The sequence below is a fragment of the Podarcis melisellensis genome (assembly GCF_964234715.1).
Source record: "Podarcis melisellensis genome assembly, chromosome: 6".
In the NCBI taxonomy this organism is placed as follows: domain Eukaryota; kingdom Metazoa; phylum Chordata; class Lepidosauria; order Squamata; family Lacertidae; genus Podarcis; species Podarcis melisellensis.
The window spans coordinates 22351388-22375853 of record NC_138538.1 but is presented as its reverse complement, the minus strand read 5'-3'; the positions used below and the strand labels follow the sequence as shown (position 1 = coordinate 22375853).

Sequence of the window (24466 nt, the reverse complement as noted above, 5' to 3'; positions counted from 1 at the left end):
CCTCCTCTCTGGAGAATCAGCAGACTCATCAGGAGATTCTTGGATATGGGAGGGGTGAAATCTCCTCAGTTTGATCAAACTCATGTTGGCAGCGTCGAGAACACTGTCCAACCATCAGGGTCTTTTCCAGGGAGTTTTCTCTTCTCATGAGGTGGCCAAAGTATTGGAGCCTCAGCTTCAGGATCTGTCCTTCCAGGGAGCACTCAGGGCTGATTTCCTTAAGAATGGATAGGTTTGATCTTCTTGCAGTCCATGGGACTCTCAAGAGTCTCCTCCAGCACCATAATTCAAAAGCATCTATTCTTCGGCGATCAGCCTTCTTTATGGTCCAGCTCTCACTTCCATACATCACAACTGGGAAAATCATAGCTATACCTATACGGACCTTTGTTGGCAAATAAGCTACAATACTGCCACACAAAAGACAGAGGAGTGTGTATGTCTCCTTCAGCCAGGCAAAAGCATTCAAGGAGGGCACAGGACTGGTGAGAGGTGTGACTTGGGGAAATGAAAACAAAGCACCCTGCTTTCCTTAGCCTTCCATCCCATTGGTTACTGGTCTAAAACAGCTCCTTAGGAATCAATCCTCTGTACCCACTACTTTGGCAGCAAGCACCATCAAACACAAGCAGGATTTATGCATCTAGAATCTGCAATAATCAGGCCAGATTAAGATTGGTTGAAGCCAATTAGCTGTGCTAATTTGGGCAGTAGGGAACAAATAGTACAAAAATGCAACACTCTGGTTCAAGGAACAAAAAGGTTGATGCCTACAAGCACAAATTGCTCCCTTTGCAGAAATTTTATACTTTCTTATATATCTCCACAACAGCTATGTGCAGTAGGCCAGGCTGAGAGTTGGTGACTGGCCCAAGGGATGAAGTGAGCAAAAACAATGGCTTAAGTGAAAGTGATTTAAAAATGTGAAACTACACATGCTCAAGAGGTTTTTTAAATCAAGTTTGGCAAAATGTTTTTTGAGCCTCTATAGCAGACATGGCCAAACTTGGCCCTCCAGCTGTTTGGGGACTACAATTCCCATCATCCCTGACTACTGGTCCTGTTAGCTAGGGATGATGGGAGCTGAAGTCCCAAAACAGCTGGAGGGACAAGTTTGGCCATGCCTGTTCTACAGCTCAATAATTTTTTTTGTTGGTCCACAAAAGCTTATGCCTTAACTTTTTTTTTTTTGAAACACCACATTACTTATTTCTGGGAGAAGGGGACCCTATTTGGGGAATTGCACCAAACTCCCAAACACCTCAATCCTGCCTAGCCTGCTTTTTCTTCTTAAAGTTATCTTTGAACCAGCCTTGAAATGGGCAACACTTCAAGCAGAAGATGTCTTCAAGGAGATGTCTTTCCTCTGAAGGCCCTTCACATAGAAGACTGCCCTCTGTATGCATGGTCTCCCTATTCATATGGCTAATGCCTGCCAATTTTGCGGATTGCTACAACCCAATCCAATTCAGTTCATAGTTTGCACAGAGCAATCTTCAAATGCCTGCAGGTCTTTTTGTTCAGCAAAGCACAGTTGAAGCTGGAGGCTGTTTCGGAGATATGTTTGGTCTAGAAATGCTTTGCTCTCAATTCACATCCTGACACACCAGAGCATGCAAGCCTGCCTCTCTCTTTTCCCCGTTTTTCTTTGGAGGTATTTAGTTGCTGGCTGGCTGCTCAGATGCTGACTGACAGTGTCCTTGAATTGCTCCTTGCAAACCAGCTGCAATAAAGTCAAATGGGAAAGAGATGGAATGCCTTCTTGCAGTCTTTGAATCCATTCTTCCAGAACAAAAATGAGCCTTCCAAAGAGAAATTAAGGTAATGCACATGGACCAAGATACAGTGGTACCTCAGAACTCGAACAGAATCGGTTCTGGAAGTCCATTCGACTTCCAAAACATTCAGAAACCAAGGCACGGCTTCAGATTGGCTGCAGGAAGTTCCTGCAGCCAATTGGAAGCTGAAGAAGCCACATCAGACATTCGGGTTTCAAAGAACGTTTGCAAACTGGAACACTCACTTCCGGGTTTATGGTGTTCGGGATCCAAGGTACGACTGTATAGATTTCAATACACACTTACCTGCAAGTAGGACTCACTGAACTTAGTGAGACTTACTTCTGAGTAGACATATTGTATGGCTAGTGTCACTGCACATTTTAGTCACTAGGTGGTACTGTACAGTGGTACCTCGGGTTAAGTACTTAATTCATTCCGGAAGTCCGTACTTAACCTGAAACTGTTCTTAACCTGAAGCACCACTTTAGCTAATGGGGCCTCCTACTGCTGCCATGCCGCCGGAGCATGATTTCTGTTCTCATCCTGAAACAAAGTTCTTAACCTGCAGCACTATTTCTGGGTTAGCGGAGTATGTAACCTAAGGCGTATGTAACCTGACGCATACGTAACCCAAGGTACCACTGTATTAGACTTAAGGCTTGCAAGATCTCCTTTGTTTAAAAAAAAAAAATAGAACTTTGGGATCTACCAACTAGAAACTAGTGCAAAAAACACACCTTTAGCCTTAAACTATCTTGAACTGAGGAATTTTATTTTCAGTACTAGAACTAATTGGAACTCACAGTCCTTTCACAAAAACATTCACCCCTGGTCATTCCAAGTTTTCCTCATTTCAGTAGATCAATTTTGTTGCTCTTGCTCCTATCATTAAACAACTGAGAATCAACAAACTCTGCAAATGTATTGCAAATCATCCCAATATCTTCCAGTAGATCCTGTTCCACAGAAACAGCAGTTATCATATACTTAGGTCACATCAGTATCTTTTAAACCATAAAAAACCAAACTTCTTTTTATTGGAACAGTTTATTTTGTCCTATTAAACAAATAAGGCAAGGTGTTTAAAACTCAAAACAAAGAACTGTATCAAACTCAAAAGGAACATGTAATAAAAAGTTGCTTTCATACATATACAAACTAAGGATTCCAATCCATTCTAATATGTACAAATCAGACAAATCTCTACAAAAGAGAAATTTCAAGTTACACTGGGTATGATGTGTTAACTTCATTACAAAACATTAAAGCGACTAACTTCACATTTAAGTCTTTCACAGAACTGACAACGAAACACTTGATTTAGGGGGGTGGGAAGAAAAGATGGCAGCTTATCCGGAATGCTTCAAGCTGTGTTTATGGACCCATCAACCACGAGAATGAGATTTCCTAAGTATATGAATACCTTGCTTTAAACACTGTTTGCTCTGGACAGCATTCTTTCAGAAGTCCCTAAAATTACATTCTGGGTGATAGATGACGTGATATATTCCTGCAGAAGAATTCAAAATGAGAGCCGGAGTCTTTCATTAGGCTGAATTTACTGAAGATGGCTTCCTGATGCTGAACTACAATAGCAGGAATCCAGCAATTCATTCTCATATCTTTTAGATTGGGAGTGGGGGGGGGGGAATGGGACTATGTTACTGAAACTGCTGTGCTTTTTCATTCACTTGGTTCCACAACAAAAATAGTAATATTTCATTAGGAGACTCCTTAAGAGTCTGGCTGGTTTCAGACAAGACATCCCAAACACATGTATTTCCCTGCTACCATGGCACATATTGTAAAGGCAAAGATTCCTAGCTAAAGGACCATCTCCTTTATGTGAGAGCAAGTTACTCACCTAAATACCTGAATGTGAAATACTGTGGGGTAGGCATCATAGCTAGAGGCAAAAGGCACCCACTTTAGCAGCCATCTGGCTTCACAGGTTACTGAGAAAGGTCCTCCCACCTGATTCACATAGTCGAAAATTGCATTTAAAGCAAGGAAACAGTAGATGGAGGGGGTGCAAAATAAATTTACTTGCGCAGTAAAAAAAAAGTACATTTCTGCTGCAGGTAGCATCCCCTCACTTTACCCCTTTGCTTGCACCTCCATAGTTAAATTGCAAATGACTGGCTTTCTAGCCTTTCGTGGCAGATTTCTATTTGCTAAAACCATTAACGAAAACAAGTATTTCAAAAGGTTAGCTTGCGTTGCAAACTGTACATACTTGAACAGCAGCTGATCAGCATGGCTTTACAGGGAACATAATTACTTTGGTTTATTTTAATACTTCTCTTTCTGTCACTGAACTTGTACAACCGGACTGCTAATTTCTGCTCAGCTTTTTAGGGCTTCTCCCTCCAGGGCGGTGATGGGGAACCTGGGGCTCTCCAGCTGCTACTGGACTACAACTCCCATCATCCCTGGGCATTGGCTCCCAGCATCCTTGCGTGTTGGGAATCAGAACAACAATATGTGGAGGGCCAGAGGTCCCCTGATCTGGGCTAAGCCAAATATATCCTTGGCCAGGTCGTTAGAAAGAGAAACACTGACAATTAAACCACTGCTCTTCAGCAGGTGGTCTTAACAGCAATGCTTCCCTGTATTTTTGAAAAGAGCTTGGGCTCTGCTTGCAATGATGATAATCTTACTTCAGCAGCAGGAGAAAGGGCTTGGATCACTTCACCCTTCCCCACTAGCTCATGAAACGTGAACTTGGTTCAGGTCACACTCGCCACATGCAAAAGGATGCATGGCCTACGGTGCAACTAGGATGAGAGTACACATTGCAGCTGGGATAAGTGAAGAGGAGATTGGAGGCTAGGTCATGATCTCTCCCCCACACCCACCCGAAAAGGTTAGTAGCAGAGTGTTTAATCCTCTGCTGCAACCAGAGTAAAACAAAAGTTACACACGGGCTGTCACAAATAATTTTTTAGGCCCTGAGCAGCAAGAATGGAAGTGTATCTGCACATTTCTGCCTTTATTCCAGTTTATCACGCTGCAACATCAAGAACTGTAGAGACTGGGTAGGATGCAACAGGCATGCCGCCTTCCAGCCACAAATGTGACATTTTAGCTACCCACTTCCTATGCACCCTCTGAAGTTCATGGGACCCTCTGAGGAGCAATTTATGAGGCACAGGGGGGCTGCTGCTGGACTGGAAGACTGTTGTGCTCCTTTCATTCTCATGCTGAAACAACAGGCCTTTTCATAGAGCTTGGTCATTGTGTTCTGATACTTGTGAAACCTGGGGAGGCCAATAACCACAGGCACATTCCATCATAAATTTCTCTTGTGCAAATCCAACAGCAATGAGTGAGAATTGCACAGAGCATCAGACACACGCTCGCACACTTTATTTTAGCAGGAGTCCTGCTGCTTAGAAATGAATGAAATTGCTTTATTAAGCTTGACACATCAAGCTTTTCCTAAAAGGGCATTTTGAAATTATTCTTTTGAGCCAACAGATTGTTATTTTAATCTTAACTGACGTCCTTAACCTTTCCAAATAAACAGAAAAACACGTTCTAATTTAAAATTTAAAACTAATATTGCAAGCCTCAAACAAATTAAACTCAAAATAGCAAAGCCCATAAACATTCACAATTACTTAAATATTTCAAACCTCTCATTATCTCAAGAGAGTTCCTAATTTCCTGAGTTGCAAGTACTTTGACATTCCTCTGCTGCAAGGAATTCTGAAGAAATACAAAGTAGGATTCACGTTTTCTTGAGTGATGGGTTGGTTTCACATTAATATATTTTAAAAATACCAAAAAATCACTCAAATGTTATCAGCATTCACTCATAAAGTACACAGTGGAAAGGATATAAATATAAGCCTGAAATTCAATGCTTTAAAAGGGGGAATGTAAGGCATGGGACTTTTAGAGGCTTTTGGAAGGGACAAAAAGAGTTTATATTCCTTTTCAAATGCTGGAGCAGGTTGCATATTTTTGCCAGTGAATCACTTTTCTTTTAAAAACCTATTTCCAGAGTACCATTAAACAGTAACAGGGGGGAGTTTAAAGAGGGAGCAGTTTAATACAAAGTGGTTGCTGCATAAAGGAGATACGGAAGTTAAGTTATGCATCTTTTATTGGGCCAAATTAGGCGAACAGACAAGTGTGCAAGGTTTCTGGTTTCACAAGCACTTAAGAGTTTCACAAAAAGAAGCATAGGTTTGCATCCTTGCAGTCCAACCTAAGTGCACCCAACAAAAGACAGCATTTTACCTACTTTGTTTTCTTCATGAACCAATGATGCAGCCTTACACCACAGGATGGGATAAACCCACAAGGCAGAAAACAGGCCTGTGAGACTGACTGGCCATCTGAGCACCAACATTCTTTTAGTCTGTTTCCAACTGTTCCTCCAAAATATATAGACAGGCTCCAAAAGTAACAGGACTTCTCTGAAGCAACATGCGATCTATTCAGAACACATCTAACACTGAAACACAAGCATAACCTGTTCATGAGGACTCCACATAATGGCATTCCTGAGTTTGAAAAGGTGCTACAGTAAATGGAGGAAGCAGCCACTGGCTTGCTTTGCTTTGCTAACACATTGCCATTGTTTGCACACAACGCTAGGCCAGGCCACGGCTTAACACAAAGCAGGGATTTTGCTCCTCCCTGGTCCTGTTGCTGTTGCACTGCATTGAGTTAAGCTGCGATTTGATTTACTGTGTCTTCTGAACCTGGGCTCATGGCTTAGCTCTCATAAACCATAGGACAAACCTTGGTTACAGCACGTGGTTTGTACTGTATGTGAGAGCTAAATCACAAGACTGGGTTCAGAGGACACACTAAGCCTAATCATGGCTTTGCTCGGTGCAGCCCAGCAGATTGACCAAAGTAGGAACAAAGCCACCATCTCCTCTCTGGGAATTTGTTCATGCTAAGCTATGGTTTGGCTTAGTGTCACGTGAAAACCGGACCATTTAAAACAGAAATCCACCTACACAGTAGTCATAGAAACACAGTTTATTGTTAGGGATGATGGATATCTATTCTACTGGCAGGCTCTCCTCAGAAGTTCTGCTGGCGTCTCTTCTTTGCTTCAATGGCATCAAGAATTGGCTGTCGTTTCGACTGATACCTTTGGCGAACTTCTTCTATCTCCTGCTCCATCATGGGGTCAAGCGCCCCGAGTCTTCTTTGAAGTTCTTCAACAGTCCAGTTTCTCAGCTGAAGAAAAACACAAAAGCAATGAGCTTGCAACAGCAGAAAACCTGGAGCTTAACAAAGGGCCTGTGCTGGGAAATTTACTCTGCTTCTTCTGAGCAATAAAAGTTAAAGGGCTTTACTTTAAGACTAACAATTCTGAATCCCATTAAATTTACTGACAAAGGCTACAAACAAACTTTGGCTTAGATCCTGAGTTGCCTTTCCATTTCTGGTGAAAGGTAATTATAATTAATCCTTTCTCCTTGCAGTTGTTCCCTGCACCAACTTCCATGCTGTTCTGGAGAGCTGCCCCAACCCTCCAGAACTAGAAACAGCGTATCTTGAGAAGGATTCCTCTTAAGGGATGTCCCAAGCCTCGGGCTCCAGAAACTCAAAGCTTATGTAACAAAACAGATTCACAAACCTTTAAATACACAAAATACAGATAACACTGTGCTTCTACCTGACTTCAATGGAGTGAGAAAAAGGAATTTTAAAACCTTTTTTAAAAATTAATGAATAAAGTATTTGAAGTAGGAAGGAAACCATTTGCAATATTATTTACAGTTACACATTTGCTGTAGAAGGGTGAACATTCTCAATTCAGCCACTGTAAGTCTGTTCCTTGAATGTGGCTCCACTGCTCTCAGATGTTTGGTGTGTGTAGCCTGTGAAACAGCATTCTTTGTGGCAGCCCCATAAACTGTGGGACTCCCTCCCAGAGGTGCATCTGACAGCTTTACTATACAGTTTTCGGCAAATGCTGAAGACACACCTCTTTACCTTGGGTTTTGACACGTGAGATGTATATTTTAAAGAGTTTTATACCCCACCTTTCACCCAAAGAGCTCAAGGCAGCGCACATGGTTGCCACCCACCCATTTATCCCCACATTCCTGTGACGCACATGGAAGTGAGAGTGAATGGCCCCAAGTGAGCTCCACGCTTGAGTGGGGATTTAAATCCACTCTCCCTCACTCTAGTCTGAATCACCAGCAGCAATTTTTCATTAGCATTTTGTCAACAATAACTCTATGTTGAGCACTGTCTTTGTATATATGGAGATTCACAGAATTGTAGAGTTGGAAAAGATCACATGGGTCATCTAGTCCAACGTCCTGCAATGCAGGAATCTTTTGCCCAATGTGGGTTGAGTCTCATGCTCAACCCACTTCCCACAAGTAATAATCAGCTGTGCCTTTTGCTACCAAGCAGTGGACATCCACATAATTTGTTTGCCCAATTCGGTGTTCCCAATCTTCTGCTTGGATCAAAACCCCAGGGATTACTAGATTAGATGGCAGGGAATGAATACAATCTTTCATCACCAAACAAGCTGGTGGCTGAAACTATTAGACTCCAATGAGAGAGGTGGTGTTTCCTTTTAAGCAGTGCCTGGCCTTGTTCCAATTTGTTCAGACTAGAAATAAGACAGTACCAGTGCATGGTTTCTGGGCTGTATAATATCTAGCAGCCTTGTCTGAAGCTTGCCTTAGTTAACACAGAGATGCGATGAGTTTCATCACATCGGCACTGCAAAGTAGTATTGTGGATCAAGCTCTAAATCCTCCTGGTTCTACAGGGTGCTCTCATACAGAAGACACCCCAAAGTTGTAAACAGTAATGAAGCATGACTTTGTGGAATTTCATTATCGTCATTATTTGCAACGTAAGGTCTTCTCCCCCCCTCCACCACTAGCAACTGCTTTAAAACTTTTCAATAATGCAGAGAGTATTACTGCACAAGGGAAATAAGTACTTTAGCAAGAGGGCACAGATTTTTGCCTATCTTGTAAGGAAGTTGTTCATTAGAAGAAAAAAAAGCACTTCCCCCCATCAGATGCATTATGCATGCACATTAACACAGCTTTAGCTGACAGCCCTTTAAGTTGATGTATGGGACCTGCTACAATTCTATGCTAATTGTATAACATCTGTTTTAAAGAAGGTGATTGTTCAATGTTCAGCCCTCAGGAGCTGAAAGAATATAATAAAGTATAACAGTAAAGACAGAAAAAATTAATTCAGTGCTGAGGGTGTATATAAAGAGATCAGTCAGCCCTAACCATTAAATGACTACCAGATGTTTAACAGAATTTTCTTCAAGCCTTAGAGTTCTTCTGAATCTCTAAGAGGATGTCCTGAGTGTTTCAGGACGTAGGACAAAGATTTCCAGTTTTTGTTTATTTTGCCAGGGGACTATTTTAAAGGAATCCTGCCTTGAGAGTTTTTACTGGTGGTATATGTATGGGAAGAAGCCTTTTTGAATGTGTAAGGGCTCACATTTTGTAGAAGGTGCACATTCTGGTTCCACCCCCAGGTCTCCCATTTCTGCCAGTCCCACCCTCCTTCCTGGCCTTTGCACATTCAGCGTACAGGTTTGGAGGATTCCAGTCATGTTGAGCTTTGCATTCAACATGTGACAGGTCAGGGGAGGAAGGGGGAGGGCGTGGAGACCTAGTGTGCTTTGCAGTTGAGTAGAATTTGATCCCATGTCCTCCTGTTCCAAGTTCAACACTCTAGCCAGTACAGCACTCTGGCTCTCAGTGGCAGGTAAGAGGAGAAGGGAGACTATTTAACTGATTGCGCTGAACACGGACGTGTGTCAAAGGTTCCAAGTACAAGGAGGGGGTGTGTGAGATCTCACTCTCCACATTTTCATTGCACAACCAGCCATTCCCAGTTTAAAGTATACCTTTTGTACCACTCCATACACCAAGAGTCACATTATTTAAATTCTCTATGGTGTATATACCTTGAATACCTGATAAAATCAATGTCCTTCCCCAAACAATTCTGGATAGCTGCGAAGTTATCAGGTAGCTTTGTCACTACCCATGTTATTTCTGCACCAATACATAATCCATGCTATGCAGTAACTTTCCCACTACCAACAAAGAAGCCAGCTCTACATGTACAACAAGTGTGATTGTTCTTCCAACAGCCACATGGCTTCTACTAGTGTTGCTTCTGCAGCAGGGGATACTGAACACATCACCCTCCAGATGTTGCTGAACCACAACGACCATCATCTCGGGTCAATGGTCATGTTAACTGGGGCTCATGGGAGTTGTAGTTTAGCAGCATCTGGAAGGCCATGGATTCCTCACCCAGCATTTATGCACACACAGAAATTTAATAAAATAACAACCAACCCATTTAGTGTAAGAAAAATTATTCTTGTTTAGTCTATAATAAAATGGTCATGACAACTAGTGATATTACAATTGCCTGAGGAAAAAAGTCTATGCATGTTTTATTGCCAAGTCAGCAGTTTTATAGTATACAAAAACATTTTTAAAGGATGCAATTTCATTATTCCAGGTAAAAAACTACATTGCACTTTGGAGCGAGATTTTAAATCCCATGTTAAAGAATGATAAAATATGGATTTGATACTTGGTTATATCATTTCAGAAAACAAGACAGACTCTTACAGCACTCCAGCTGACATTAAACACAAAAAGTGAAATAATTCAGTATACAAATCCTCAAAATTAATACTTTATATAAATGCTCACATTGCTGCTTAAGTGGAGACAGATTGTCTACAGGCTCAGAAACGAGAGTGTGGCTATTGCAGTTAGCACCGTTCATGAATAAAGTTTAGATCAATTGAGTACGCCCTTGAAGCTTTTGGCAGTGATTGTGTGTCAAAAGTATCCAAAAATACACCGCAAGCTAAAGGGCAGGAGGTCCAATATCCTCTCCCTGTGTGTATTAAGGCACGTCTGCCAATTAGTACCTTTTAATAGATATGGAAAGACAAAATAAAAATAGGTTGGGAGGGCACAACCCTTCCTTATGTTAGCTATAGTGCCTGCATGAGAAGAGGGAATCTTATGCCTTTAGGATCTAAGGAATTACAATCTATCATCACAGGCGATGGTAATTGTTTTTCTCTCCCTCCCAACCTTGGCATATTTATGCCCATCATACATGCATGCTCCAACCTTAGGTTCCATGACTGTCAGATGGCTGCTGGTGGACAGTCATTTGGGAGGTGCATATAGACCAGGGGTGCCCAAACATTTTTCAAAGAGGGCCAGATTTGATGAAGTAAACATGCATGAGGGCTGACCAATGTTGTTGAGCTTGAAATTTACCCCAAAGTTGTTGAAGTTTTTTTTAGGATTTTATCCCAGGATGTATACTGCTGCCAAAGAGGCCGGATTAAATTGACTGGTTGGGCCGGATTAGGCCCCCAAAATGGACTTTGGACACATGCCTGATATAGACCAACGAGTCCCTTAACAGCCCAGGAAAGTGCATGCTAGAGGGGAGGGGACTAGGGTTTTTACGTGCTACAGAGATACCCCTCTCACCTGTGTGAAGGGTAGCACTTCGCAATCTTGGAAATAGCACAGTTTTCCTGATAAGGGTGGTTATCCTGATAGAAAAGGTAGCCCCATCCCACAATTCATCTCCACTGCATTCTGCGACGGGCCTATATCTCCACTATTTCACAGCGCGAAATAAATGAACCCATGAAAATCCTTTGCATTTCTGGGTGTGCACTCTATCTGTGTTATTGATGCAGACTAGGAAAGATCTCAAGTTAAAAGGCTTGTTGAAGGAGGAAGGTGCTCAGGTTAGGTGCCAAAAAGATAACAGAAATGGTGTTTGTCTAATATTCAAGGGGAGGGAATTCCAAAAGGTAGGAGCCACAACACTAAAGGTCTGGTTGTTGTGTATTTCATAGAATCGAACTTCTGATAAGATGGTAACTGCAGGAGGCCCTTGCCTGCAGAGAACAGTCACTAAATTAGAAGATTAACTTTCAGGCGTTATGTACATTCTGTTTGCAGATACTTCTTAGTACTGCGCTCAAAATTGAACTGGTTCATTTCCTCTTGAGCTAGCTCTCCTCAACACTCTTGCGATCATCAATATTTGATCAACCCCACACCATATTGTTACTTTAATTTTTATAATTTCTTTGCTATTACCATATGTGCTCAAATGAATACAACAACTGAAGCGAAGCCTGGAAGGGGGGGGGCACATTTTTTTTTAAAAAAAGAACAGTTTCATTAAATAAAGGGTTTAAGAGCCCAGTTGGTCAAGTCAAGCAGGGAGTCTGAGAAATTGGATTCTAATGCATTTTAAGCAGTAATGTGGCCCTTAACAAGCCTCCACTTACACACATCAGTCTCAAAACAATCCACTCCTGCTTATTCTGCAGCCTATGTACAGAATGCTATAGAATTACAGGGTAGGGCAATACAAACTTTGCATGCTTATGTCATTATGAAATTTACGGCATGTAATGCCTTAAGAGAGAATATTATGAAAATGATATACAAGTGGTACATGACCCCAGTCAAGCTTGCAAAAATCTATCATTTGCCCGATAATAAATGTTGGAAATGTAAAGAAACTGAAGGTACATTCTTTCACCTTTGGTGGATGTGCCCAAGGATCAAGGCTTTCTGGGAAATGATCTATAATGAAATGAAAAAGGTATTTAAATATACCTTTCTGAAGAAACCAGAGGCCTTCCTTCTGGGCATTTTCGGCCAATTGGTGTCAAAGAAGGACAGAACTTTTTTTATGTACGCTACAACAGCAGCAAGAATACTTATTGCAAAGTATTGGAAGACACAAGATCTACCCACTTTGGAAGAATGGCAGACGAAGGTGATGGACTATATGGGATTGGCAGAAATGACTGGCAGAATCCGAGACCAGGGAGAAGAGTCGGTGGAAGAAGATTGGAAGAAATTTAAAGACTAGCTACAGAAATATTGTAAAATTAATGAATGTTAGAATGATGTTGGATAGAAATTAAGCGGTTTCCAGCTGTAATGCTTTAAGAGAATATGAAAAAAGGGTTATAAACAGGTAAAAATCTAATGGTAAGGATTTGCTGAACCAACAATTTGAAGTGGAATACAAAAAAGGAAGGTATGAGGAGGTCCGGGAAATAAGCTAAAGGAAAACTAGCAATGGAAAATCTGTGTGTTTTTAACTATTTTTATTTTGTACTTTTGTTATTCTTTTTTTTATTTCTATTGTAATACTTTAAAAAATCTTAATAAATATCCTATAAAAGAAAACAACAAACTTTGCATGCTAATGGACATCACTACACTCTTCCATAAGTTTGAAAAGAAGGGGACAAGAGGACACAATTGTGCAAGCATGCCTGCAGAGCAGTGCTTGAGTGTGGGTCCACAGATGCTGCTAGACTACAACTCCCATCGTCCCCAGCCAGCTTTGCTAATGGTCAGGGATGATTCAGGTTGTAGTATATCATCATCTTTGGACCAAAGGCTGAAGAACACAGCCTTTGGTGAAGTGCAATCTTGAATCCCCTTGGCCCAGAAGGGGAGTTCTATAGCATGTATTTTTATTTTTATTTGCACCAAACACATAAGAAACATCTTTGAAACCTTGAGATTTTGACCCAGGTAGTCTATGTCAATTTTCTTTCTTGATTTCCGCATTTAAAATAGTCTTTCATCTGTCACAATAACGTGCCAGTAGAACACTGAGCTTTACTGAATCTAAATCAAACTGGAACAGTGAAGGGGAATACATAACACACCAAAGCAGACACATTAGTCACAGTTCATACTCTCAAGGGCACATTGCTCAACAACTTTATAGCACTGCGCCCCTCTTTTGACCTCTGGAGACCATTTTATAACAGCTACATGGTTGTTGCCGCAAGATGGAATGGGCAGATTTCAATTTCCAGGAAGAGACTTGCTATAATATAAGCCAAAGATAGGAAATAATTTCCCATTTCAGGGCCCTTAACTGCTCGGAAAAGGTTAACACATGCACAAAGTAATCCAATGCCTATGCATTTATGGGGCTTTGGTAAAGTAGCAGAGCAATGACCTGTGGCCAAGACAACTATAGCTGGAAAGAGAACATTTGCAGGCCTCTCCAGAACCAGGCTGAATGGCTCTGACATTTCCAAACATACCGTTTAAAATAAAGTTCTAAATCCTAGACTAAACATTGGCAAAGTCATTTGTTTACAATTTCATAGATAAGTCTATGGAGTGACCCAATAAGTCCAGAATGAAAAACTCTGGAATTCCTGGTGTATGTAAATAAAGACTGCACACCCCAACCCCCACGTGCACTGGTCTATCAGAAGCTAGAAAAGCTTCTTATTTTTATGTGTCTGTCTGGTACAGTCCTGTCAAGTGCCTTATGGACAGAGAGAGATTAACCTAGCAGGTTAAATTATTTCAGCTGGGTGTGCAATGTGGCTGTTGTCTCAGGATAACAGGTCTGGGACTGTAGCAACCAAAGAGGAACAGACTCTCTTGGGAGGTTGGCTCCCCTTCACTTTCTAAGCAGATGTTGCATGGCTGCTTGTCATGGATGCTTTTTAGTGAAATGGAGGTTAGACTAGACTGTTGGCTATTTGCAATATGGTAGCGCTGCAGAGAGCTTGTTGGGGAGACCATGCATTAAAAAGGGACTCAAAAATAACTTAAACAAGGTTTTAATAACAAAAACTAAAACTCCATTTACACTAAATACATCAATAAACCAGACCCAACCACCAACCCATCCCCCAGGGTAATGGGAGAGCTAGGTGCTGCTCCTTATATACTACACCCAATTGCTGACACAGCTTAATCAATACAACTCGGCAGCACCTGCTATGTTTCACAGCTGTAAAGCTGGGTCTCGTTATTTTGCTCTGGCCCCTTAAAGACATACACATTGGGTGGAACAATGATGAACCTTTACATTTAAAGAAACCATTCAACATTTCCCCTGCGGTTCATCATTGTGGAACAGAAACATAAAGCATATTTTGTACATGTCTTTCATGTGTAACCTTTGGAAGAGCTTTAGTAAAAATGTCTGCAATTTGATTGTCACCTGGAACATATTGAAATACAATCATTTCGTCAGCAATTAGTTTCTTTACAAACTGTAAACGTAATCTTAAGACTCTAGTGCACTGCGTATTGGTTTCTGAACATGGGATAGCGAGTCCACTCTGGGAATCAAGGTAAACTCTTACTGGTAGTGTTACTTGCATCTGTAGGTCTGCAAATACTTGCATATACCATTCTATATCACGAGTGGCCTGAACGCATGGACATAATTCACTCTCTGTTGTGGAGAGACAAATAATGGTTTGTGTCTGGGACTTCCATTCAAATGGACAACCGTTATAACAACACACCATACCAGACACACCCCTGCAATTATTTTGTTCCACTGCATGAGATGCATCACAGAAAATTTCAAAACCTTTGTCAATACTTGTTGTAAACTGCAACCTATAATGTTTGGTATGTTTAAGGTACATTACCACTCTCTTAAGAGCAGAGAAACATTGCTTAGTGGGCTTTTCCACAAATTTTGCCAGAATGTGAAAAGCATAAGTTATATCTGGTCTTGAGATTCTTTGAATGAAATTTAGCTTGCCTATAGCAGAATGATACAAAGTTTTATTAAGAAATGGCTTATCTTCACCTGTAAAGGTGAAACCACACACCATAGGCGTTTCCTTCCTATTTGCATTCTCTAAACATAGCATTTCAACAAGATCATCATTTTTTGCAGTTTGATGAACCAGAAAAGATCCATTTTTGCCTTTCTCAATTTGCATGGGTAAGTAATTTTTAGCTATGCCTAATTCCACCACATCAAATTTCTTCTGTAACTGTGATACTACCTGTTCATATTCCTGTTTAGTGTTTGTAGAAATTAACACGTCATCTACATACACACATATTTTTGTTACAGATTTTGCCCTTTCCTTTATAAACACACAATTGTCTGCCTTTCCTTGTGAAAAACCAATATCCAGCAATTCTTTTGCTAAAGTTTGGTGCCAATTCCTTCCACTTTGGTGCAGACCATAAAGGGATTTATTTAATTTGCATACCAAACCTTCAGTGGCGTCTATGCCTTCAGGAACACGCATAAAAATTTGTTCTTTTAGATCTGCAAACAAATATGCAGTTTTTATATCTAGGTGATAAAGAGAATGTCCACGTTGTGATGCATCTTTTAACAAAAGCTTAACTGTTTCATATTTTACACTTGGTGAATAACACAAATCATAATCTTCGCCTGGAATCTGCTGAAAACCCCTAGCAACTAATCTAGCCTTGTACCTTACAACTTACAATTTAAAGAAACCATTCAACAAAGACAACCCTCTATGACTCTTGACTGTGTAAACAAACCACACTTTGCCTGGTGGTGCCATTTAAAAGTGAAGCACTTGCTCTGTGCTCTTCTGAAGATAATGTTTGTGGCAGTTTTGTCTTCCACCATTACTTTTAATTATATTGCCATGTGGGAAGTGATTGCACAGAGATGAAACTCCACAACGATCCCCATTATTCAGCACAGTGCATTTGTTTTGCTTTTTACTGGATGGGCATTTTTCTGCTTGTTGCAGTGTGGAAATGCTGCTGTGCCCCTTTTTCAAGATGAAGGGACTCATTCATTCCCTACTTTTCACCAGTAATACTTCCATCACTTCACAGCACACATGCCCTTTTAAAATGGAGCAAATTATAGCAGTGAATCCTCTTTTCCATGAAGCAGGCAGCACATAGTGCAGCAAGCACTGGATGGGCCTTGCAGGACTACATGATGTGGGAAAGCAAAAAAAGACTCATCTTAGACTGAAAGTCTTCAGAGCCACTGCAAGTCAGTTGCCAACTTTGGGCAAAGGCGGACCAGTAGCGTGGAACAGTGCAAAGCAGTGTCATATGCTCAGAAAATGCAGAACTATTTTTAACCATACGGTCCCAGACTTCTATTAAGTGAATGGTACACTTCGCATCATTTGGAATCTGGGATGACTAATTGTCCGTCATCCAGTCCAGAATGATTAATACTGGAGGGTACTTTGATTCTCTTCAAAATTTAATAGAAGTCTTCTCATCTAATTCAAAACCTTTGTGCATGATGTCTGTTGAGTAAGAAATGAGATTTTCAGATTCACGACATTATTCATATTTTACATGTAGGTTAAATGATTCAAGGGCAACAAAACAGATGTACGTGCGACAGAGTAAGAGTGTATAAACACAAATGTTTTACTTTCTATAGTCAAATATATGAGAGCAGAAAATCACCAAAGTGACTTGCAAGGTTGCCAATTCCACAGGGCTCTTACTTGTGGAATACATTTTTTTAAAGGCTTGCTGCAAAAAATGAATACATATATCCCACCTTTCCTGCAGGGAGTTCAGGGCAGCATACATAACTCTCCCTGCTTCCCTTTAACTGCTCAGTTGACAGGGGAACAGCTTAGAGTGGAGAAATGGAGGTTGGACTGCAGACAAAAGTTATTTTTATGGAGCCTCACTCAGTTGATCACTGGGCCACATAAGATTAAGCAGTGGGACAGAATCTGCACAAACTGCAGTCATAATATGCACATTCCCAAAAGCCTACTGGGGATTATGCATATTGGCTGGGAAACACACACAATTCCCTCTTAACTGTTGGATTATGAGCACATTCTCCATGAGGTCTGGTGAAGGTGCACAATGTGCTGTTATGCATATTAACCACTCAATTTACATTCCACCTAACAGAATGATATAGACAGATTGCAAAATCTGTGCAGGTAGGAGGAAAAAGCAGTAGGCAATCCACTTTACCTGACATCAAAGTTGGCAATGGTAGGGAAATGCAACTGTTAACAGGAAATATGTTTTACTTATTATAAAACACTGTATTTCTTTTTTTATGCTTAATTTGCTGCAATCATTGGCAAGAGCTTTTTAATGCTTATGTACCCATCTAAATTCTGTAGGGAACCTCAAGTCAGCTTTGATTTGTGTATCAGTGGGAAAACTGATTATTTGCTTGCGTCACGGAAGCAGCAGAGATATGGATCAGGAAGGAATCTTTCGAATTACCTAACTCTCTTCTTTCATCAAATGCTAGCAGCATAGCCTCTTGACGTATCTGATAATACAGTTTACATATTATATACCACAACTAGGAGTTGTGGAACTAACCAGTTCTTTTTTGTCTGCCTTTTTTAGAGTGGTATACTGAGGAAAACCAGCACCACTTTGAGAACGCTCAGACAACTCATTTATTGAAGCTGTGTCACCCAGAAATAAAAGAAACTTAAAACAAAATGGCTCTGTTGAGAATCCAGGCATAAGCATCTAAAGCAGCATTTTTTACAACGGTAATTTGTGAGGTTTCCTAGGGGATGGGCAATGAGGTTGGAGCAGGTGGTGCTGTTAAGACAAAATGAAGTATAAGTGGCAGCCAAAGGAAATGTAAGAGTGAAGGAAGGAATCAGGCATAAAATAAAGGCAAAGTATAAGAATCACAAAAACATTAAAGAAAAAAGGAGTGTTTAAAGTATCCCAATTTTGTCAAGCAGAATCAGAGAGATGTCTTGTTCTCATTTTCCCTTTGAAGCCTTAAGAATGCCTCCAGCGTAACATCTCCGACTCAAAGCAAGCTCAAAGCAAAGCAGTTTTGGACAAGGATAACACTTCTTTCTCCAGGTCTGTGTGTCTGTCCCATTGTTTCTACCGAAGAACGTACAGCAGAGTTCTCCAGGCACCAGTCTTCTCTGATGCTTTGCATTTTAAGGGTAAATGCAGATGTGTACTCTCACTTTTACTGCTCCCTCTGAACAAGAGGTGATGGGAAGTAGACGAGCCATGACTTCACCACAGATCTGACACTGTGCATGGTGACTGATGCATCAGGCAAGGTTCACACAGTTAAGTCACAGTGAGAAGGAAGCTTGCCCACATCAGAATGCACACTACTTGGTTGGATAAGGCAGTGACCTGGGACTCCACAACAGGGACTGGCCTTCAGGGTCCACACCTTCAGCAAGCAGTTTTGAAAGTATGCAGCATTATGTAAAAATCAACACCCCAGCATGTCCATGTCTCCTCTCCAGAACAATCAATACAGAACAAGTAGCAATAAGACGCCAGATTTGACCCTGGAAGTGGTTATATTTCAGTTTCTGGCAGTATTGACCCTGGAAGTGGTTGTATTTCAGTTTCTGGCAGTATAAATAGTATGCTAAGTGCTTGGGCATCCCCCTAGGGTGGAAGGTATTCTGGTTACAAGATTACAAACACCTCTGCTTCAATAACCTTAGCTAAGAGAGAGCTCTGAAATCAATACATTTAAGTTCTCTTTCAAATAAAAGATGCATGAACTTCCACTTTCCACTAGCTATGCTGGCCGAGAACAGGAATGCCTCTCCCAGGCACCTCACTACAGTTCACCTTCTTCCTCTTGTCCCCCTTCATAGCAACCCCAGTCTTGTTCTAGCCCTTGACGTTTCATAGTAATCAGATTTTGGAATCATAGCACTGCAGAGCTGGAAGGGGCCACAAGGATTATCCAACCCAACCTCCTACAACACAGCAATCTTTCGCCCAATGCGTGGCTTGAACCCATGACTCTGAGATTGTCTCCTATTCTACCAGCTGAGCTATCCCGTTCTCATCCCAGTCCCTCTTCCCACAGTCACCATCATCCATCCATCTATCTATCTATCTATCTATCTATCTATCTATCTATCTATCTATCATCTATCTATCTATCTATCTATCTATCTATCTATCTATCTATCTCGAAGATGGCATTGATTTTCTTAGCATCCAAGTTGTTTCTATAGGCCTATACCACCATGTTGACACTTATTCTGTAGGGTTTAGCAACCATTCTAGAACAATGGTTTACAAATAACTTTCCATGGAACAAAAGTTCATCTGCTAAGTTCGGTAACAGAATGAAAAATGACTGAGAAGCAGCTTTGCCTGCTATAATGATGGTCCTCTGCCATCTTTCCTGCATGACCAGGTAAGAGTCACAGGTACTTCATCCCGTTCTCACTTTTGACTCCCATCTATGGAATGCTCACCTGGGATCATTTGCACAAGTGATATATGTCATGTGTTTTATCTGTTTTGTTGAACTTTATCGTTTAATTGTTATTTTATATATTTATCATTTATATAATATTATTGTTTACACTGCCTTGAACCCCCCCCCCGAGGGGCAACATAAAAATGTTTTCACTTTCTAACTTTCAGAGGCAGACAAAGAAGTCAACGCTTTTTCAAGATAAACAAAGCTATTAAAAGATACTGGAACAGCAAACACCAGGTCTCAGAAGTTTGATATATACTTTTGTGTATAATTTTTCATGGGTTGTGGGGAGAGAAGCATAAAGCTATGCGAATGGCTGTGAGGAAATTCCTGTAAATTTACAACACAGGATTTTATTAATCTTTCAGAGGAAGCGAAAAATAAAAACCTTAGAACAAGCTTCTGCTTTTAATGCAACTTAATTATTTAGGTTCACTGTGGGCTACAGCCTGCAACACAACTCTTAACAGCTTGCATGTTGGATTTTGGTTCAGGATGTTCAAAAGTGGTGGAGGGGAACCATTTTGCTCTAAACCACAGCTCCCTTAACAAGGAATAAGAGACACACTTAAGAAGACCCAGGGGACTTTTACACATTAGCAAAACAGGATGGGAACAGGTTTAGGATCTGTTCAGCTGAACTCATAATATGCATTACCTAATATGGTTGAGAGTGGGTGGCAGTTCTCATAGAAAACAAAAAGTCTACCAAACCAGGAATGTACACATGGTACCCTAGAGGCAACTCAACTGTTCTGATGTCTTATTGCTACTTAAATAAAGGGAGGGATCTCAAGTATGTGACGTATACACTGGGGCAGAGGGGAGGACTCTGAGTACTCCCTACAAAGGGCTTTTCCTGGTGGGCAACAAGGGAGAACCCTCCTTACACACAACATATTTCTTACTGGGTGTCAGGGGAGAGGGACAGATACACACAGCACAAGTATGCAATTTGCTATTGCAAATGCATTTTCTCTTACTGATCATTTTCTCTCCCTCTCTCCAACAGAGAAGGTTATTTATCACAGATATTAAGGCTGGGCTCAGAAAAGCTGAGAGTTGTTTGGAGACCCCTAGTCCCCTCACAGTTACAATACCCAGAGGGGTTGAACAATCAATCCCTCTTCCCAGGGAATTCTGGGAATTGTAGCTCTGTGAGGGGAATAGGGGTCTATTGGGGTCTCCTAACAACTCAGCACCCTTATCAAGCCACAGTCCCCAGGGTTCTTTAGGGGAAGCCATGACTGTTTGAAGTGATGTGATGCCAAGCTTAAAGGGGAGCTGGATTCTGGCCAATTGGCAGACTGACTCTGTGTTATGAAGATGTCTGCAAATGGGACATGAAAGTTGGCAACATCAACCCCACCCAGTGGGACTCTCTTGCAGATAACCGCAGTGCCTGGAGACAGACAGTCAAATCATGTATCCACAGCAGTGGCCAGAAGAGAAATGAGGAGCACAGGGAGAAGAAATGCCCCGGTACATCTGCAGCAGAGCAACTGGATGTCTTCATCTGCCCCAGCAACAACAAAACATGTCTCTCCCGCAGCCACGGTAGTTGCTGGAACCTGCCAATAGTCTGACCTCACCCCCAAGGGCACACTCCTCCACTGTCTCCCAGACAGACAGATGCCAACCAGATGGGGCCCCAACATTAAACTGAAATTAGCAATGTGCATAAACTCTCTTTTAGAACCCAGTTTTTAATCCAGATTGCTGATGGTTTATGTAAAAACCATCAGCCAACAAAATTGGATACAACGGGATAGTAAGAATTCACACTTGCATAGTCCCACAACACACTCCTGAGCCCAAGCTTCAGTTGCAAGTCTCAGATTGGTTTAAATAGGGTAGGCATACGCCTGACATTTCCCAGACACATCCGGTATACTGCCGGTAGCAGTGTCAGGGCAGAAATCGGCAAAATGTCCCGGATTTTCAAATATGGCAACCCTAGTAAGCAAAACCAACATTTTATAAACTGTATATAAAATAACTATAAATGCCAGCTATTATGTAGTTACCATGAAATAGCTTTTAACAATACAAATGCTTGGTTTGGTCTCTTCGTTTTAATTTTAGAGTTTTTCTCAATACTTCCTGAGAAGCGTTGTAAATAAGCACTAGTGTGTGTTTGGGGCAACTAACTAAAGTGATACAGGTTTTCTGGCAACCATGGTTGACAGTACTCATTAGGTACTTATAAGCACTTTAAATGTTTCATGCAGAGGAGCAATCAGCCTTTATCTTTTTAAGCTGGCCATTTAAAGGTGTGCTTTGGAAGCCAATAAAGATTCCTCAATTAGAAAACTAACTTAAAAGCTATAAACATAATCAACCATGCCAAGCATATCTGGCAATTCTGTATAAACACAGAAATGTGACATAATTCGGCATGTGAATTGAAACAATTCAACAGCCTGAGATCCCCCGTATTGCATGTTTCTAGCCCTTGGAGCTGCAGTAATTCATTTGAATCTGTGTGATTCCTAGTGGAATTCCAGGTTATGTCTAGCAAGTTACACTGCCACGTGCCAAGCAATTCAGAATGCAAAACAAACAACTATATGCAAATCTAATTTACGCAAGGATGGGGAGGCAGAATTGCCTCGTGCCTGTTATTTAACCCTCCCCACCTATTTTAACCTCACTGGAGGGTTCCTGAAGCTGAGGAAGATCCTGAAGCTGAGGCTCCAATACTTTGGCCACCTCATGAGAAGAGAAGACTCCCTGGAAAAGACCCTGATGTTGGGAAAGATGGAGGGCACAAGGAGAAGGGGATGACAGAGGACGAGATGGCTGGACAGTGTTCTCGAAGCTACCAGCATGAGTTTGACCAAACTGCGGGAGGCAGTGAAAGACAGGAGTGCCTGGCGTGCTCTGGTCCATGGGCTCACGAAGAGTCGGACACGACTAAACAACAACAAACAACCTATTTTAACAAAATTGAGCTTATGATTCCTATGGATAAGTCAATGAAAGTGATGTAACCCATTGTACATCCATCAGACAAAGTGGTCCATAAATATTTTAAAAAGCTTACTTCAAGCTAATGATAGTTTATCTGGCAAAAAATAGAGTGCTCCCCCCCCCCAATGCATTCGCTCCAACTGTTGGGAGAGTTTCAGGCTCCCTAGAGAAAATTTGAAGAATCCTTTCCGTCATCCCAAATTTCTTCACCAATGAATAGACTGGATCATTTTCAACACAACTGTGGATCTAGTTTTAAGCACTGTTAAAGGAATCAATGAGCTTGGCTGCTATTCCTTCCAGTCCTACTCTTAAGCCCACTGCTTCATTCATTCAGTATGAACTAACAATATAAAGGTAAAAGTAAAGGACCCCTGGATGGTTAAGTTCAGTCGAAGGCAACTATGGGGTGCAGCGCTCATCTCTTCAGGTCGAGGGACCCAGTGTTTGTCCACAGACAGCTTTCTGAGTCATGTTGCCAGCATGACTAAACCGCTTCTGGCGCAATGGAACATCGTGACGTAAGCCAGAACGCACGGAAACGCCATTTACCTTCCCGCTACAGCGGTACCTTCTTGCACTGGTGCACTTTCGAACTGCTAGGTTGGCAGGAGCTGGGACAGAGCAACGGGAGCTCACCCCGTCACAGGGATTCGAACTGCCAACCTTCTGATCGGCAAGCCCGAGAGGCTCAGTGGTTTAGACCACAGTGCCACCCTTGTGTCTCTTTTTACTAACAGTATGGGCTCCAATCAGCATTCTGAGCTGAAATTTCTCAGATGATTTCTTTTCCGGCTCCCCTGAAAAGCTGGAGAAGATTTGGCTACCCATGGTAGGAGTAGAAAATGTAGGCCATTAACACGTTAAGTAGGCCCTGCTCCATCACTAAGAAGTTACACTCTTATCTAAGGGCTTTTTGAGGTATGTTGGGTTCTCAGGTGGCCAACCTATGACACATCTAAACAGGAGCAGGAAGGGCCAGAGGCTTGGGCTATGGGATAAAGCCAGATCTACACCCCTGCCTCCTCCAGTGCTGCCTGTGCCACAGCTTAGTAAGTTAGAAGAAAATCTACCAAGAGCCTTTGGGGAGCCGGGGATGGACTGCCCATGTACTGCACTTTGCATTATTTGCCAAAACGGTCGGCCACCAAGTAAGGATGTCCAAACAGTCTCATACCATCCTGTATCTTTTTCGTTGGCACTCAGTTATAGGTTTGTTCCTCCTGTTCTATGGGGATTTTTTTTTTAAGAACGCATGAGAATTTCTTATTTAAATTGTATAGATTATATGCACCCCCCAATACGTATTTTTCAATGTGCATTTATATTTTTGTGCATACTTTTTGCACACTAAAACTAAATTGCAAAACCTAGAAAAGAGCACAATGCAATTGAGAACTGTGTACCAATCTGCAAGCATTTTCAGGACCATTGAATTAGGTCAATCAGCTGAAAAAAGGAGGGGAATGAACAAACCCTTCCTCCATTTCTAGCCCTGTGTGTGCATAATAAATTCACACAGGCTGCTGCTACTAACATGCATTTTCACCTTGAACATAAGCCTGAATGAAAATGCCCTCAACTACACACCTCTGGCAAGAGCAGCTATTTCCCACATCCGCACTTAAGCTACCAGCACTATCCCTCAACCTCTG

The 24466-nt window shown here is 41.5% G+C and overlaps 2 protein-coding genes across 3 annotated transcripts in view; one reads left to right on the top strand and one right to left on the bottom strand.

The window, feature by feature from the left end:
• The window catches only part of KCNS1 (potassium voltage-gated channel modifier subfamily S member 1), a 66560-nt gene extending 47224 nt beyond the window's left edge, over positions 1 to 19336 (top strand). The window contains exon 5 of the transcript XR_014169738.1: positions 17966 to 19336. The gene's annotated coding sequence lies outside the window, so the exon portion shown is untranslated. The remainder of the gene's footprint in view (positions 1 to 17965) is intronic.
• The window catches only part of STK4 (serine/threonine kinase 4), a 62293-nt gene continuing 44594 nt past the window's right edge, over positions 6768 to 24466 (bottom strand). For both annotated transcript variants that reach the window (XM_081917032.1, XM_081917031.1), the window contains exon 11: positions 6768 to 6986. In XM_081917032.1, the coding sequence (XP_081773158.1) occupies positions 6828 to 6986 (159 nt within the window). In that variant the 3' untranslated portion in view covers positions 6768 to 6827. The remainder of the gene's footprint in view (positions 6987 to 24466) is intronic.